This window comes from Corythoichthys intestinalis, chromosome 9 (assembly GCF_030265065.1).
Source record: "Corythoichthys intestinalis isolate RoL2023-P3 chromosome 9, ASM3026506v1, whole genome shotgun sequence".
NCBI classification, from domain to species: Eukaryota; Metazoa; Chordata; class Actinopteri; order Syngnathiformes; family Syngnathidae; genus Corythoichthys; species Corythoichthys intestinalis.
In genome coordinates, this window is record NC_080403.1 from 59,569,589 (window position 1) to 59,585,434 (window position 15,846).

At 45.6% G+C, this 15,846-nt stretch overlaps 2 protein-coding genes and 1 long non-coding RNA gene across 4 annotated transcripts; 2 read left to right on the forward strand and 1 right to left on the reverse strand.

Moving 5' to 3' along the window:
• Window positions 1–371: 371 nt before the first annotated feature.
• On the reverse strand, window positions 372–13,908 carry cnpy2 (canopy FGF signaling regulator 2). Of its 2 annotated transcripts, none has more exons than XM_057847164.1 (6): window positions 13,891–13,908; window positions 12,529–12,635; window positions 12,335–12,450; window positions 9,906–10,103; window positions 7,163–7,259; window positions 372–7,070 (listed from the first exon to the last, which is right to left on the reverse strand). In XM_057847164.1, exons 2-6 carry the CDS (start codon window positions 12,626–12,628, stop codon window positions 7,027–7,029), a joined length of 555 nt encoding a protein of 184 aa, XP_057703147.1. In that variant the 5' UTR covers window positions 12,629–12,635; window positions 13,891–13,908; the 3' UTR covers window positions 372–7,026. The 2 variants fall into 2 exon arrangements, with proteins under 2 accessions (XP_057703147.1, XP_057703146.1); XM_057847163.1 differs by lacking the exon at window positions 13,891–13,908 and adding an exon at window positions 12,789–12,838.
• On the forward strand, window positions 1,296–6,116 carry si:ch211-159e12.5 (uncharacterized). The gene is made up of 3 exons (XM_057847162.1): window positions 1,296–1,374; window positions 1,486–1,574; window positions 2,284–6,116. The coding sequence occupies exons 1-3, from the start codon at window positions 1,312–1,314 to the stop codon at window positions 5,438–5,440; spliced, it is 3,309 nt and encodes a 1,102-aa protein (XP_057703145.1). The 5' UTR covers window positions 1,296–1,311; the 3' UTR covers window positions 5,441–6,116.
• LOC130922411 (uncharacterized) lies at window positions 13,243–15,440 on the forward strand. The gene is made up of 3 exons (XR_009064502.1): window positions 13,243–13,712; window positions 13,908–14,043; window positions 14,282–15,440. It is a non-coding gene; the product is annotated as an uncharacterized LOC130922411 (long non-coding RNA).
• The last annotated feature ends 406 nt before the right edge of the window (window positions 15,441–15,846 follow it).

Here is a 15,846-nt window from a genome sequence, read left to right on the forward strand (position 1 = left end):
AAAATAATGCAGACACTTTTAGTTATGCAACGTTAAACAATCAGCACAATAATCCAAACACTTCCAGTTATGCACCGCTGTGGCCCTGGAAGATGTCCTCGGATGGAAAATTGTCCTCGAAGGGCTAGGCGAAAGTCCAAACCCCAGGTGCTGAGGATGCCTGGAAGGTCTAGTTACGCAACGACGCGGCCATGAAGCAAAGCAGTTGTCACCCCGACCCTCTTTTACTCTTTGTAACACTTAAGCATTATACTACAATCTGGTATAGCAAGCAATAATCATTTACTGGTTATATACAGTACATAAGAAAAATATGGCAATATGTATTATTTATGGTATATATGAGCACAAGCAAATATTCAATCAACCAACCAAGCAAATATTTAATCAATCAAACCTCGATAATTATCTCAACAATTTGGATCTCTGCCGGATGGATAGCCGTTCACCGGTCCTCTGTTAGAGCCAGTTTCCAGCGAACTGAAAACACCGCCGCATCGATTTCATCGTTCAATCGTTCGGCGATTTCATCGTTCGGCGCAACTTTGCGATCTGCCAACAGCCGGCCTTTCGTCCAGTATCAAACATTGCTTTATTTGATGGATTCTAGTCCATCATTATTTCCCCATTTTATAGATACGGTGGCCTGGTGGAAATGGAGTTCCACTTGTATACTGCCTCTCCAACTTTCAAAGCACGCCGACGATACGTAGTATATCCTCATCTACCCGCCGACGGCGGGCGCAACGAATTGGTGTGTCGAAATGTTCACCGGCTAACGCGCGCCACGAGGTTCCACTGTAGTCGTAAGACAGGGATGATCCCGTCCCAAGCGGTTATTGTGTTAACAGGGACGGATCGCTGTGCTGTGCTGTGCCCGTTGGCCACGCGGCGTCCGTCCGCTGGCGACGCTTCATCCCCCCTCTCTGTCTCGCTCGCACTCTGCTGATGTATTGCCTTTCTGTTCAGCGAGGGAAAGCCTGTTTGTCACGCTGGAGAGTTCCGAAGAAAAGAGAGGCGAGCCGTCCGGCGGCCTTCTCGCCGCGCGCTACAAAGCAATTGATCCGTGCGGCTTTCATCGCGCTGAGCGGGGCATTTCGCCATTGGGCAGAAAAGATGGGAAAAGTTGCATGAATGAAAGTAGCGCTATTATGAAAATGCTCAAACCAACATATCAAATGCCAGCCTGTTGTGACAGTAAGGCCGTTTCAAAGCACCTGATGGTATAACACTGACAAGATGGGAGGGAGGTGACAGGGTGTGTCCAGAGGGAGGGAAGCTGCGAGGCTGACCACCACAGATTCCTCTTAAATGAAAACAACCGCTCATGTCATACTTCACAAGTCGCGAGGAAACTTCAATCGCCGGCCAAAGGTATGTGTTATTTTTTTTGTTGCATTAGAAATCTACAGAAGCAAGCATTTCATCCGAACCTTTGATTGAATGAAATGATCCCTTGCAAATGCACACCATTTTCCTTGATAGTATAGTATGGATTTATGGCCTGAGAATCAAGAGCTGCCGCCCCGCCATACCCGGTTCGGTACAGTTCCTCGCCCAAATCCCACCTATACGTGAGTACAATATAGCTTAGTTTGTGCTGGTCTTTCTTGCATTTGTGCATTTCAGGACACTGGAAATAACTGTACTCGTAAAACACTCTTTGCCTTACATGAACTCTGATAATACGGGAACACATACACTGATGTATGAAAAATGTGCAGAGTGGCTTACCAGGGAGGCGAGTCCCTTGCCAATCAAAATATAGCAGCCTTTGCGCTTGTATTCATTCCACTGTCCTATTAAAGCCAGTATACAGTTTCTATTGTTTGCAAAAAACACCTACTCTTTGCCAACTAAAAGCTATATTAGTTCAGTTCAGTTGAAGTTTATTGTCCCCTAAGAAGGGGAAACTTATCTGTATGCGCACCAGTTGTGAGACAACTCAATAATAACTCCTACACCTAGAATAAATAACACACAGACTACAATTTCAACGTGCTATGGACAGCTTCACATTTTAAGTGCAGGAATTGTGCAAATTTTGCAACCTAACTGCACTAGGTAAGAAGGAGTTCTTTGTCCTGTTGGACTTAAAACAAGGAACTCCTGAGGTCCTCCCTTCAAGCAGGAGATTCAAATGACCAGACATTTATGTTTCAAACCATTGAAAAAGGTTTTGAAGTCAGTTCTAGATTCTTGGGTCGGGCATTGCGGGACAAACTGTGTCCAAAAAGAAAATATGTCATAACCTGATGGTATGTTTTCTTTTTGTCCACACAGCTACCACTATCATTATCCAGCAGGTAACCGTCAGGAGCGGCGGAATCCCGTCGGGGAGTCCGGTTACTGGACGTTACCCAGATCCAGAATAGGAGGAACTCTACTGGATCACACCGGCTGGACTGCGCCACTGCAGCCGCGTGCCTCTACTTCTGCTCAGTACCATTTTTTGGGGTGTCATCATTCTCAACAGAACACGGGAGAATACCGGTCTCGTGAGGCCAGCGAACGGACAACCGTCGGACAGGTGACGGCGGGAGCCTACCGGAGGGACTACGCGAGCGAGGGATGGCGTCGAAGGCCCGTAGAGCCCTCCCATCTCGTCCGTTACGGGGCGTCGTCAGAGAGGCGCGGCGGCAGCTACGGAGAGTTTGAAGCCGGGGCGACCCGTTACAGCCGTTCCCTTCCGCGGATGAGGCGGCTAGAGGCAGAGCAGTCGGGGGCCTCTCGGGGGCTGCCGGAGAGCAGACGGACCGGAATAGAGTCCGGCGTGGAGGCGGCGCCGCAGCCGGCCGGACAGCGGAGGCAAAAGCATTGTCCGCCGCCAGCTCCCCAAGCGGGCCGTGGGCCGCAGGTGATAGGAAAAATCCAAAGAACGTTTAGTCAGCCTCCCGGTTACGTCGCGCCTCCTCCTTACAACGGGCCACATAAAGCTTTGCGCTGTTCGACGCAGGTGGAAAGGATACAAAAACCAAAAACGGACCTCGAAGGACACCGCTACCGAGAGAATCCGCTCCAGATTGTGCATATCGCACAAACGGATTTGACGTGGCCGCAGACAACAAAGATAATCCTCGAATCGCCCTCAAAAGTCATCGAAGGACGAAAATTCAGATTCAACAAGAGGACGGGCGGGATGACCGTCTTCTGTTTGGTGTCTCGGATAGCGGGCCCGACAGAAGACCCGTCTAATGAACGGTTAAACGCTCTGAACACGGAAGGTGCAGAATGTACACCCGTCAGCAATGAGAATATTCAACGAGCCAAGGTTGCGGATGAAGTAGACGAGGCGCTCGCACGTACGTATACCGAACAGGATAGAAACCTTCCACGCAGAGAAGTGACAGTGACTCGCATAAAAAGTGACGAACCTTCAAATCAAGACATGACAGAGGGTATCCCGTTGGATGAGAATAAATCTACTTTTGAGAGACGGGCCGCTCCGACGGTGTCTGTCAGATATCCGTTGTGGAGGGAGCCGAGTCTCACCGGTCCGAATCAGAGTCCACTTGGCACAGAAGTAAGAAGACCGGACATCAAAAAGAGCCCCGAAACAGAGGAGGGGAAAGATCTTCTAGTAAACGACACCGCATGCGTGGTTGTCAAAATGGAGCTCACGAAGGAAGACGGACCAACCGCCGACACAGAGCACAGTTGTGCCTCCTCTGAACGATCCGGCAGCCTTCATAACACAGAGTTACACCCTGATCCAAACAATGAATTAAACCTCCTTCCAATACGAAAAAGCCCTACGAACGGCCTGAACTCTGAGACGACGGCAATCGAGAGCGAGCGCAAAAATGCGACCGTAGAATCTTTGGAAAAAACAGCGGAGCGAATCCTCTGTATCGACATCCACACGACCGCGTTATTCGACGTGTGTGCAAAAGATAGAGAAAAAGGATTAACGTTGACTCAACTGAACAAAAGTAAGCTTTCAAAAGAGCAGCAGCAGTCAGAGAACCGGCAAAAGCAAAGTACAGAATGGATATCGGATAAGGATAAAAGTCCAAAGGTTGAGTATGACAGCTTTTCAGGATCCCATCAAAAGGAGTTTCACGTCTTTGAGACGAGCCTCAACTGCCCATCTGGAACAGACAACGCGGATCAGTTTGCCAAGACGGAGGACCCCTCGGTCGAGTCCGCTCAAGAAAGGGCCGAACCGGAGCGGAGATCCGCTGAAAACGCAGCTCGATGTTTCACTCCGCCGGCGGTCAGCTCCAAAACCTCTTCCTCACAGGATCCTCAAAAGTCCGATCTCAATCTTACGCCCTCGCCAATAGCCGTCGAGTCTCCGGCGTGTATCTCTGAGTCAGAAACTGAGGTCTCGCCAGATGTCGAGTCAGTAACCGATGATCCAATAGTATATTGCGCGCTACGGCGAGGAGCCGCGTCTTCGTCGCCGCCACACGCGCAACTTCCGGTTTACTTGGCCGAGCCTTCTACTTTGAATTTGTGTCCTTCCGCGGCAATGGCTGACATTGAGGTTTGTGAGGAAGAGCCAGCTCAAAAGGAAAAAAACTCACAGCGGGGCGAGCTCAGCGGCGTCCCTCACCATTTCCCTGTTGATGGGATGGATAAATCGGCGGCCCGGCAGCAATTAGAATCTGCCTCAGTCAATGGAGCGGCACTCGATATGGCTATGGACCTTCTAGGCCAGATAGCTCACGATGGGCCCACAGAACGCAACGGCGAGCAACCCTTTGGCATTCAAGCCGAAGACGGGAACCGAAGCGGCAATTCCGAGAAATTGAGGGAATTTCAAAGCCGAGTCAAAGTCCAGACTCCGGCCGTCCCAGCGCGAGATGTCCATGAAAACGCAGACAAGGATTTACCGGGTCTTGGGGAACAGGCGGCAGAGTGTCAGAGTGACATTTTACCAACCGCAAAACCGTCTCCTCCATCACCTTCGGACAACAAACCTGACGCTTTCCCCAAAAGTTCCTCTCTGCCGACAGAAGATATTGCACCTCAACCAGAAACCGAATCGGCGTGCCCTTTTTCCCGTAAGGATGTAGGATTTGGTGAAACTCTACCTGCTCTTCTTCTGGATTGTAGCCCTTCCCTACCTCCTCTGGACGAAAGTGGAAGTGACATTCCCCAGGGAGCAGAGCTTCAGTATCCCACCTCCCTGTGGGATGCCGTGAATCGAATCAGGAAACATACAGCTCCCGACTCCGAGAACGAAGAAGAGGAAGTGTCGGAGTTATGGGATGCTGACAACGTAGGCGTCGGTCTAGATCACTTGGAGGAACTGAGCTTGTTGGAGGGCAGCGAGGCGGAGCAAATGCTGCCGTGGCGCGAGGAGGACACGCCGTCTTGTAGTAGCGCCGGCAGCCGCGACTCCGGGGAGACGGTTGTCATTATAGCCGGTGAGGAGGAAGAGGGTGGGAGCGGCTGCCGCCGCCCCCGTGACATTGCAAGTGAACTAGTGTGAAAGAGAGCAAAGCGCGGACAACAAAAGACGAGCGTAGCGCAGGATGGTTAACACGGTATGTGCGCGGACAATTGTCACGACGTACCCAAATGCAAGCGCGTACTCACCAGACGGACAGCGGATAGAACCGCAGACCCGACATAACCCCGCCGTTACAAGGATAGCCGATAATACATTCAAGCTGAATAAACCCGTGGACTTTTGAAATTGGAAAAAAATGTATTTCGGCCTCGGTTACGAGTACAGCATAGCATAAGAACGTGGAAGTGTGTAGGGCTTGCAAAACATCTTCTTTGTTCAATAGAAATTCAATGTATGTTTTTCCCCTTCCTCTAGTCTGCATCTTATCTGATGATAAAACTAGCAACTTTATAGAGTTTTCATTGACATTTGTTGGCAGAGCAGGACTATCCATGTATTGAAATCTAAATGGAAATAGTGTCTAACTAATAGAGGTTTATCTGTTGATTGTATAAATCAGAGGTCTGGTACATGTACCGCCAGCAGTACGCAAAAGAAGAATCGCTTCATGCTTGCTTAATCTGTGTTTAACATGGTCTCAATTGTATGTTTCTTGAAGAACGGCACACCGCAGATGCATTTACATGGTTATCTGCATTTCATCTTTCAAAATTCTTTCTTTTCCCAATATCCAAACTTGTGAAATACATTTCATTTCCACCCTTACTCGAGTGTGGTTTTATTTTCCGGCATAAGGTGACAGCATGAATACATGGACTTTTGAGGATTAAAACCTTGATTTTGGACAAAAATATGTTTATGAACGCCGATCGTTCTAGTGTTACTTGGAAAAGTCCTGTCAAAATATAGAAACCAAAGGAGTGCATTCACCAAGGAGTCTCATTTCAATCATTTCGCAGCAGAAATTCCACAAAGTTTGTATCAAAGCTGGCTTGTTCATACACATTAAAAACAGAAAAAGAACAGCAACATATTCTATGTGTGTACAGTGGTCACACATACATTCAATAATAAAGTCTTTTTCTGGTTGGGACAGATACAGACATACAATACTACCTCGTGGACAGCGTTTAGACCAGGGGTTTCCAAAGCGAGCGGTCCAGGTTTTTCTTCCTACTCATCCAGCGGCAAGCAGACAGTTGAACCCGTGAGGTTTCTACGGAAATGAGCGAGCGCCATCTGACTGCAATCGATTGATGACACCGTTTTGGTGAAAAGGTGTCGTAGACCTCGCTTTTTTTGGGGGGGGGGGGGCATGAAATCCTTCAACCGCGGAATACTTTAAGGACCCCTGGACTTTAGAGCTTCAATTCATTTGAAGTACCAGTGATTGGACAACTATCGCTGGCATTGGGAGTAAAGAAAAATCATTTTCTATTTCATCAAAAATCCTGTTTCACAGTCAAAATCATCTCATTTATTGTGAGGTAGAGATATAAAGGGAGTGGGGTGAAATGTCAACACGAACCCCCTTATTCTCCACGAGTGATGCAAATTCTTCCAGGGATTTGGAATCGGTGGAATTTTGAGACGCGCTCCCGTCACCGTGGCGCGGCGCCGACATCGTCCGAGAAGAGAGGTGCGGACGGGCGCGAGTCACTGTGTCAAAGTTCATCGTGCGGGATTTTCAGAGCGTGGTCACAAAGGTCTGCCGGGACATCGCAATGACAAAAGCGGAAGTGAGCTACGTTTTTGGAAACCACAATAGCGCTCTCTTCGGAAAAGGGATCGCGAACGTACCTGTTCTCTTGCTGCAGAGTTTGTCTTTGACATTTTCCGTCTCGTGCGAGAAGAACTCGACGAGTTCGTCTTCGTGTTGCTCGGCGATAGCTTCGCACTGTGACAAAATCAAAATCATTTTCGCCACAAATTCAAAGGATCATTTCACGGGCGTCTCGCAGGTTTCAATCAGTCCATCCAATTGAACCCTTTTAAAAAACAACTTGGAATTTACACGGAAGGAATTGCACCTCCTTTGGTCATCTGAAAAAAAAAAAAACAAAAAAAAAAAACGATGTGCTTCTCAGACCAAGTTTGATAAATATCAGGTGTCATATTATTGCCTAGTCTAGTCTGTATTTTCCAAAAATATCCCCTTGGTTGCCTTATTAGGAACGGATGTCGTTGACGGGGCTTCCCTCAGACTCTCCGTGCATTCGCTCCCAAGCCATCTTTGTTATTTTCCGCCAATGTGGAGGACGAACAGGTTTCGGTACGTAAAATTAGCGCTCATCCTCGTTTTTTTCGCTCGTTAGTGAGACATCCGTACATTTTGAGTATCGCCACCGTACATTTTGAGTATCGCCACCGTAGCGCGGTATCCCGGGATTGCCGGCGGCAGGCATTTCTACGGAGGACAGATTGGCCTCTCGACGACGCCCGCGCACACATGAAACAAATACGGCAAATGCAAGACGACACAAATCACGAGCGTGCGCACGTACGGCAGGTGGTGCTCAAACACTGGCCCTTGCCCTCTTAACCGAGCAAGCGCCCTTATCGAGGTTATTACATCATAACCATTATAATGTCAGTCACGCTAACCCCCAAGCGCCGCAGCCATAATCACAGCGAGAGCGCCCTCTGTCTTCCAAACGCGGAAACACGCCGTCCCGTGTTCCCGACTGCCCGTCGTTTGTCAACACGGAGGCGCAGCGCAGACACGGCACAAGACTTGCAGCTACGCAGAGTTAACACGTAATGCGTATGTGTGTGCACAATATACTGTAGATTTGAAACTCATCCGGAGGAAGTGAAACTGAATGTAAATAAGCCCCAAGAAAACTGTCGACTCCCTCGTATGAGTATGGGCACACAGATAAGTGTTATAACAACAATGCGGGTTTAAAGCAGGCTAGAAGCATCATTTATTTGCTAAATGCCAAACATTATTTTAGCTGCGTATTGTGTGCGCGCTCCCTGTTGTCGTGTCACCAAGCAGGCTTATTCATATTGTTATTGGTTTAATATACTGTATTTACCACTTGCGGCAGCAATCATGCCTCAAAAGGAAAGAATCACAAAATTCAAGCGTTTGGTTGACCCTTGCTAGTTTGGTTGCAGTTTAGTTCAATATACAGTGGGGAGAACAAGTATTTGATACACTGCCAATTTGGCAGTGTATCAAACACTTGTTCTTCCCACTATATACAATGTTTTTCTTTATTTTAAAAATTGACATTGTTCTAACGAGGCAGGCTGGCATGCTGCAAAAGGTAAAAAAAAAAAGCCTGTTTACGTCACTGACACAAATAATAATAATAATAATAATACATTTTATTTGAAGGCGCCTTCCTGGCACTCAAGGTCGCTGTACAAACATTTAAAACATTTAAACATATTGCAAAAATGAAAGTATAGAGAATGTTTAAGGAAATTAAAAATACTAAAAGAGATATATGGGCAGTTAAAAACCCAGAACTTACTGATTATTGTGGATAGGCTAGTCTAAACAGGTGAGTTTTGATTGAAAAATGGGGAAGGAATCTGTGTTCCTGAGGTCAGGTGGGAGTGAATTCCAAAGCGGCTGAACGCTCGGCTCCCCATGGTGGTGAGGCGAGCGGATGGGACAGACAGTTGTATGGAAAGGAGGATCTAAGGGCACAGGAGGGAGTAGTAACATGAATGAGTATGGAGGGGCGAGGTTATGGATGGCCTTGAATGTGAGGAGGAGAACTTTCAACTGAATTCCAAAGTGGACCGGGAGCCAGTGAAGCTGTTGGAGGACTGGAGTGATGTGGTGGATGCATGGGGTGCGGGTTATGATGCGGGCAGCTGAATTCTGGACCAGATCATGGAGAGTTTCATGAGGGAGGCCGAAGAGGAGAGAGTTGCAGTAGTCCAGGCGGGAAGCAACACGGCTGTGGACCAGAATTGCAGCAGAATGTGGGGTGGGGGAACGGCGGAGGCGATTAATGGTGCGGAGGTGAAAATGGGCAATCCGGGTGATGTTATTGATGTGCGATCGAAAGGAAAGTGTGTTGTCGAGGAATACTCCTAGGCTCTCGACTTGGGAGGAGGGTGAAACAGTGGAGTTGTCAATGGGAAGGGAAATGTTATGGTTTTTTGAGATGGTGAATTTAGAGCAAACGAGGAGCACCTCAGTTTTACTACTGTTAACTTTTAGCAAGTTGTGGTTGTTTAAACAACAGATATTTATCAAACTGGACAATATTGCTCCATTTTTTTCCATTCACCACATTTCATTTGAAATATTCAGGTGCTTTATTTGAACGAACGGCGTTCTTCCCGTGTCGGTTTTCAGGGGAATAGGTGTAGAAATGAGTTCTTTTGACGACACGTGCCTGTTATTTTATTGGGACATGAAAAATGTCAACGGAAATGTAAGACTGACAACAATTTGACAGTCGATTTAAGACCTGCGAGAAGCCTCTTATTAATTGTGGACCTTAAGGAGCAAAAAAAAAAACAAAAAAAACCCCGAATCTGATGATAACATTAGGCTCGAGAGAATTGTACTCACTGCAAATTTTAAACTGGCGGTGACTCTGGAATCCAACGTCGCCTCCGAGAGGTCGGTGGCTTCGCCGTTGCGAGATTTGATCCTAATGTAGGACTTCCTGTTATTCACGGCGTCCGTGCGCTCGCCGTAGTCCTCCATCCTCTCGCACACAGTTTCCATCAGCTCCAGGAGGTTTCCTTCGGAGCGCGCTAAAGGAACCTGGCGGCGGATAGGAATGAAGACAATACATTGGAGTTGATGACTTTCCTTCCTCACATACTGGACTGTCTCAGAAAATTAGAATACACAATATTCTAATTTTCTGAGACAGTCCTGTACATTAATCCACCATTTAAAGCAGGGGTGTCCAAACTTTTTGCAAAGGGGACCAGATTTGGCGTGGTAAAAATGTGGGGGGCCGACCTTGGCTGACGTCCTTTACATAGAACAATATACAGGACTGTCTCAGAAAATTAGAATATTGTGTATTCTAATTTCCTGAGACAGTCCAGTATATCATATCACGTATCCCAGCCGTCAGTCATTCCAGTTATAGAGCACACTTGTTACAGTCATATCGGGATCGTTCATTTAAGCCATTTTGTCTGAAAAATGGGGTGGGTAATCATCAGTCATTTTGTATTTCGTCGCTGTCGGGTGGAAACCGCTACACAGTATCTTACTGTTACTGTTCTGTAGCACGTAAACCAACGCGGACACCAAGAGGCTGTCATTGGTTTGAATGTTACAGACATGTTGCTTGCCAGCGGTGGGTGGCCATCCCATCAAAATTTGCCTTCCTTCCCACATTCCACTTGCCAGCCACATCTTCTAAACTAGGAACAAGGGGAAAAGGACCCTTTTTGTTTATGCCTATTGTATAAACCTGACGTAGCTCATTTTTGTTGAAAATACACAAAGACCAAATAATAATGTCCTTCAACGCCTACTGTAGAACGGGCCGGATGTATGGGGGGGCCGGGGCGGGCAGGGCACACCCAGACGTGAGTCGTGCCCAACCAAAATGTCGGGAGTATCCATTGTAGCGTCACACTGGATATAGACCCCAATCACGTGACGTCACAACTCCACCCCACCCCCCCGACTGGTGCCGCCATATTGTCCGTCAGCTCATCGTGTTTACATATTACCGCTACGTACATTCCTCCTATTACTGCGTGTTTTTCTGCTTGTCTAAGGAATCACCGCCTAGTAAATGAACCCCAAAACCTTCCTGACAATCGTTAACATTGATTCATCAAAATGGTGAAGGCATTTGTGGCGGTTGGCTGCAGTAGCAGAGAAGATAAACGGTCATTTTAGTAGTTGCTGTGTGCCCATTGTTAAAAGGGCAAATCTCGAAAGCAGCACGCTTTTTAAAAAACCTCGGTCCATGATGCGTTTCTTTCGACAGCCGTCAGACAGCAGCCAAAACATCAATATGATGCCAACACGATCGCAGACATCATCAGACGGAGACTACGAAGCTCGTCGCCACTGTCACGCAGCAAGAAGGTGAGCGCAACAACAGGTGTTGTGCCGAAAAAAAAGCCACCCCGCGTGAAATGTCCCCCCCTGACGGGAGCGCCCACACAGAAACGACTTTCTTGTACCGTGAATATGTATTATTTTACTCTGCTCGAACTAAGAAATGTCATACCTGTGTGATTGTCATTGGGATATGGTCGTGAAAACCTGTAGACTAATACATTTCTGTTCAAAGATGGTTATGTGGCCCAGTCCACCATTTGTTACTAAAATACAGTAGGAATATTTTGTGTAATTGAATGATTTAAAACTGATCTTACAGACGTAAATCCATTACTGTATTGCGTCCATGAAAACATTTAAGGTTTTCACGTCAATAAAGCGTTATAAAGAAGCGTTCCCGTCAGGGGGGACATTTCACTATTTTTCGGCACACACCGGCCCGTTGTCGATCAAGTTTCATTTTACAGATGTGACAACGGTGACGCTCAGCTGACCAAATGTCGGTTTATATTCAGGCCGGTGCCGATTTTGGGTACCCGACTCCTCATCGTGACATAAACTGGAGTATGATTGGAAATGTTGTGGTCTCAGGACGAGCTCTGACGCACGGGACGGGAGAAACATCGGTTTGGGCATCAAATATGGATCTGGCGACTAGATCGACCCAAGTTTTTCCAAGATGATGTCATCGTGACATCACGCCGACTGCGAGAATAAGTAGATGAAAAAACAACAACGACAACATTAAAAACAAATTACCCCCCCCCAAGATTAATGCAGCCTCAACGGGACAGAAGCCAGCGTCCTACTTGCACCGGTCTCAAGCCCGGAGAAATGCAGAGGGTAAAAAAACAAAAAAAGCCTGCATTGGGGGTGCCCCCTGAAGATTTCTTAGTGCCCACTCTGGTGGGTAAACCTAGATCCGGGCCTGTCGAATGAAAGTGTGACAGCACACTGACCTCCCTGACGGACTGACTGCCGTCCGGGTTGATTCGAAACGAGCCGGTCTGGATCATTTTCCTGGGATCGACCTGCGAGATGGCCCACTCCATCTCGTCCACCAGAGCTCTGCAGGCTGACAAGCACGCACGCACGCATCTTTACTATTCGGCACTTGCACTTTTCATCTCCCAAAGAATGGAAGCAAGCTCACCTCCACACCGGATGTCCTGCCCTTGTCTGGCTGCTTGAATGGGGCTCGGCAAAAGGGAGAAGAGCAGACAGGTTGAAAGCAGTAGAGCCGCTTCCTTCATCTTGCGTCTATTTCAAACACAGTTACATCAAGCAGAAGAAAGCCGGCCGGCTTCCTTTCTCCGCTCAGTCGTGTCTGTCCCAAATGAGGCACGCGCAACTTCAACGCACGTTGACAAAAGTCGGCGGGCGGGGGAAAACAAAAGTTTGAATGAAACTCAGCGGACGATTGCGGCGATTTGGGAGAAGAACGGGACACTGCTCTTGTTCGGCGAAATGTGTTGACGTAGCAGCTGCAGTGCAACGCGCCAATATGGGAGACGGCGACCCCTGCGGCCGACCAGGGTGACGCTGAAATATGGACAAAGTCTGCTCAGTGCTCACTTCAGCCATTTTGTACTGTTCGGCCCCCGTAGGTATGTATGGAGGACCAAAGCTGCCAAAATCAAAAATAAAAGTAATTCAAAATAAATCAATAAAAGGCTAAATATAAACGACTATAAATACAAAATAAGAATTAAGATACAAAAACTAAAAATAAATCCAAAAATAAATATGGAAATAAATAGCTAATTAAATAAAAGTAAAAATAAAAATGAATATATATACAAAAATAAGAAATTACATTAAAAATGTAAGAATAAATACAAAAATAAATGGGGAAATAAATACAAAAATAAATATATTGATTGAAATAAATGTCAATCAATAAATAAAAGCGCTTTGCCTTATATTTACTTATTTCATTGTCAGCGCCAACTTGCAAGTGGAAATGTAATTCAAATGAGGGGGCGTTCCTAAGGGTGCCATGGGTTGAACTATTCGCTTATTGGTTGATCGACATTCGATTTCTGAAATCTACTAGCCATGCCTGCCACAGATGACAGAACGACCTCCGTGAAGTTGGCCCCCCATCAGATGCAAATTTATATAAAAATTATGTCAATCGTTTGTGCTATGATTGTGCTGGTTTGTGCTGCAAAAAGTTTCGTTTGTGCCATCGAGGTGACAGACCGTGGGTCTGAAAGTCACCCCAAGACTCTTCTCGAAAGTCAGGGAAACAGCCGACCTAGTTTAGTAGTCCTACTTGGTGAGAAGTGAGAGAATATGCATTATCCACCGTCGAATGTCAAAACATGGTATAAGGTGAGTTTGTATGACAGTGGCATATTTTAAAATGAAAACTTGGTTATTCGTATGGCATGCTGCACTCTCTCTATATATCTGACTGCTACTGGTATCAAAGCTACTTGTAACTGCTCCAGTGTAGCTTAGCAGAAGTTACAACTAAGTTCTCATGAAAGCAAACGATATTCCTGCTCACCATAACATTGTTTTTAGAGTCTCTGACTTGAATAATTCCACTGACATCGCAACGTTGGATGCTCGGTGATTACAGGGATCCCAGGATCTCATCCAAATTCTGGGTTCAGACTGATGCAAGGACGTCTCAGGTTCCGACGTACAAAGGTTCAGAGTAAGTGAATGTCATTAATAATTTGACTTGGACTATAGTTTCATTCATTCAAATGAAGTGTCAAGAGGAAATATTTGTGTTAAAAAAAAAAAAAATAACAAGCCGAATCAAGACTTTGCCATCAGGGTTAAACCATTTGGTTATTTCAAGTCCTGTTTAAACACTAGAAATGACTTCTTCAGCTTTTATGCAATGCAACTTTTTAAATTGCAACTTGTTTTCCTGTTTTTTCATGGAGGACTTCGTGTGCAAGAATCCATGCCACGTCTGGATCCACCGGGAATTGTCCGCACACTACAACTACAAACTGTTCGGCGTAGATGATATTCTGTGCCAGCCCCCAACAGTCAAAGGGATAGCTATGGCAACCATAAAGTCATAAATTAAAGCTCTATATTGGGGGACTCGGAAGGAAGTACAAAAATAAATTAAGACCATATTTTTTTCACCCATTTTGGAACGATAAACCCATATACAGTATAATATAGACCATTTTAAATTAAGTTTAAATATTTCATGCTTTTATTATTTATTACGCGCTAGGAATCTTAATTCATTTAGATTTGGAATGCTTCCGCTGCCAGCCTCTCCCAGTCAAAAATTGATTGGATGTCAAGCACTGTCAATGGCAGCCAATGAGTTAAATGTTGATGTTTATGGCTTGCAAAAATAAGAAACCCTAAAATTTTATGTCTCACAATTAGGAAAAAAAAAAATCTGGGCCCTGCAACACATTGTCTGTTATTGCAGAAATGTTGGTATAGTTTTAGTTGCCACTTCTGGGATATGATTGGATGAAATTTTACCCATCAAAATCAAATTATGAGGTGTGGCACGCCCTCTTTGCTTGTTGGCTCTTTGAAAATGGCTTAACAAGTTCAACTTCAAAAGGGATAATGTAAAGTGCACATTTCTAATCAAAAACATAACATAAAAAAAAATAAATAAATAAAAGCATGAAATATACCTGACCAAAAAAGTTAAATAAAATTATATAAATGCGAACACTTTCACAGTCTAGGGCTAGGCACATACAGATGAGGCTAATCAATAAATAAATTTGCCATATACGATGTGTGCATGTTTAGTTATATTTTAGGACTAGTTGGTTCAACTTTAAATTACATATTTGGAGTTTTATGTGATGGTCCACATGGTCATCACCCCCATGTCGGTGTCAGTCCCTGAAGTGCAGCTGCGACAGGCCTGGACTCCTGAAGAAATTCAGCAGATGTCAGAATTTTCTAATGTATTGAATGTCTACAGCGAGACAATCCATCCTGCGTCAAATATTTACACTTGTTTTAAATGACTGCATAGCATGTTGGTTGTGGTTGATGTGACAGTACCTCAGTAATGTGAAGAAATAATAAAGGCAATGATTGTTTTTCTGCAAAGTAATATTTTATTGATGACCAGTGTAATACAATACAAATTATAAACAGGCAATTGATGTACAAAAAAGGACTTCAGCACAACTAACTCGTTCATCAAAAAAATTGTCCACTGGACACCAACATGAGCCACTTAAGGTCAGTAACTTTTTCTCCTAATACTGGCCAACTGCTCACCATCAGCATTCCCTGAAATGTAAATTTATTGCGTCTTCGGGGAGCTTTAGGGTAAAAAAAAAAAAAAAAAAAAAGCACGTAGATAAGTGAGGACGAGAGATGTCTTATTGTTGAGGAACGACACCCCAACCTTCCTCGGAAGTATCTAGAAGAAAATAGATGACAACGGCAAAATGGTATAACAGATTAGCTACGAAAGCATTAAACGAGACACCAGCCGGTGCAAACAGTC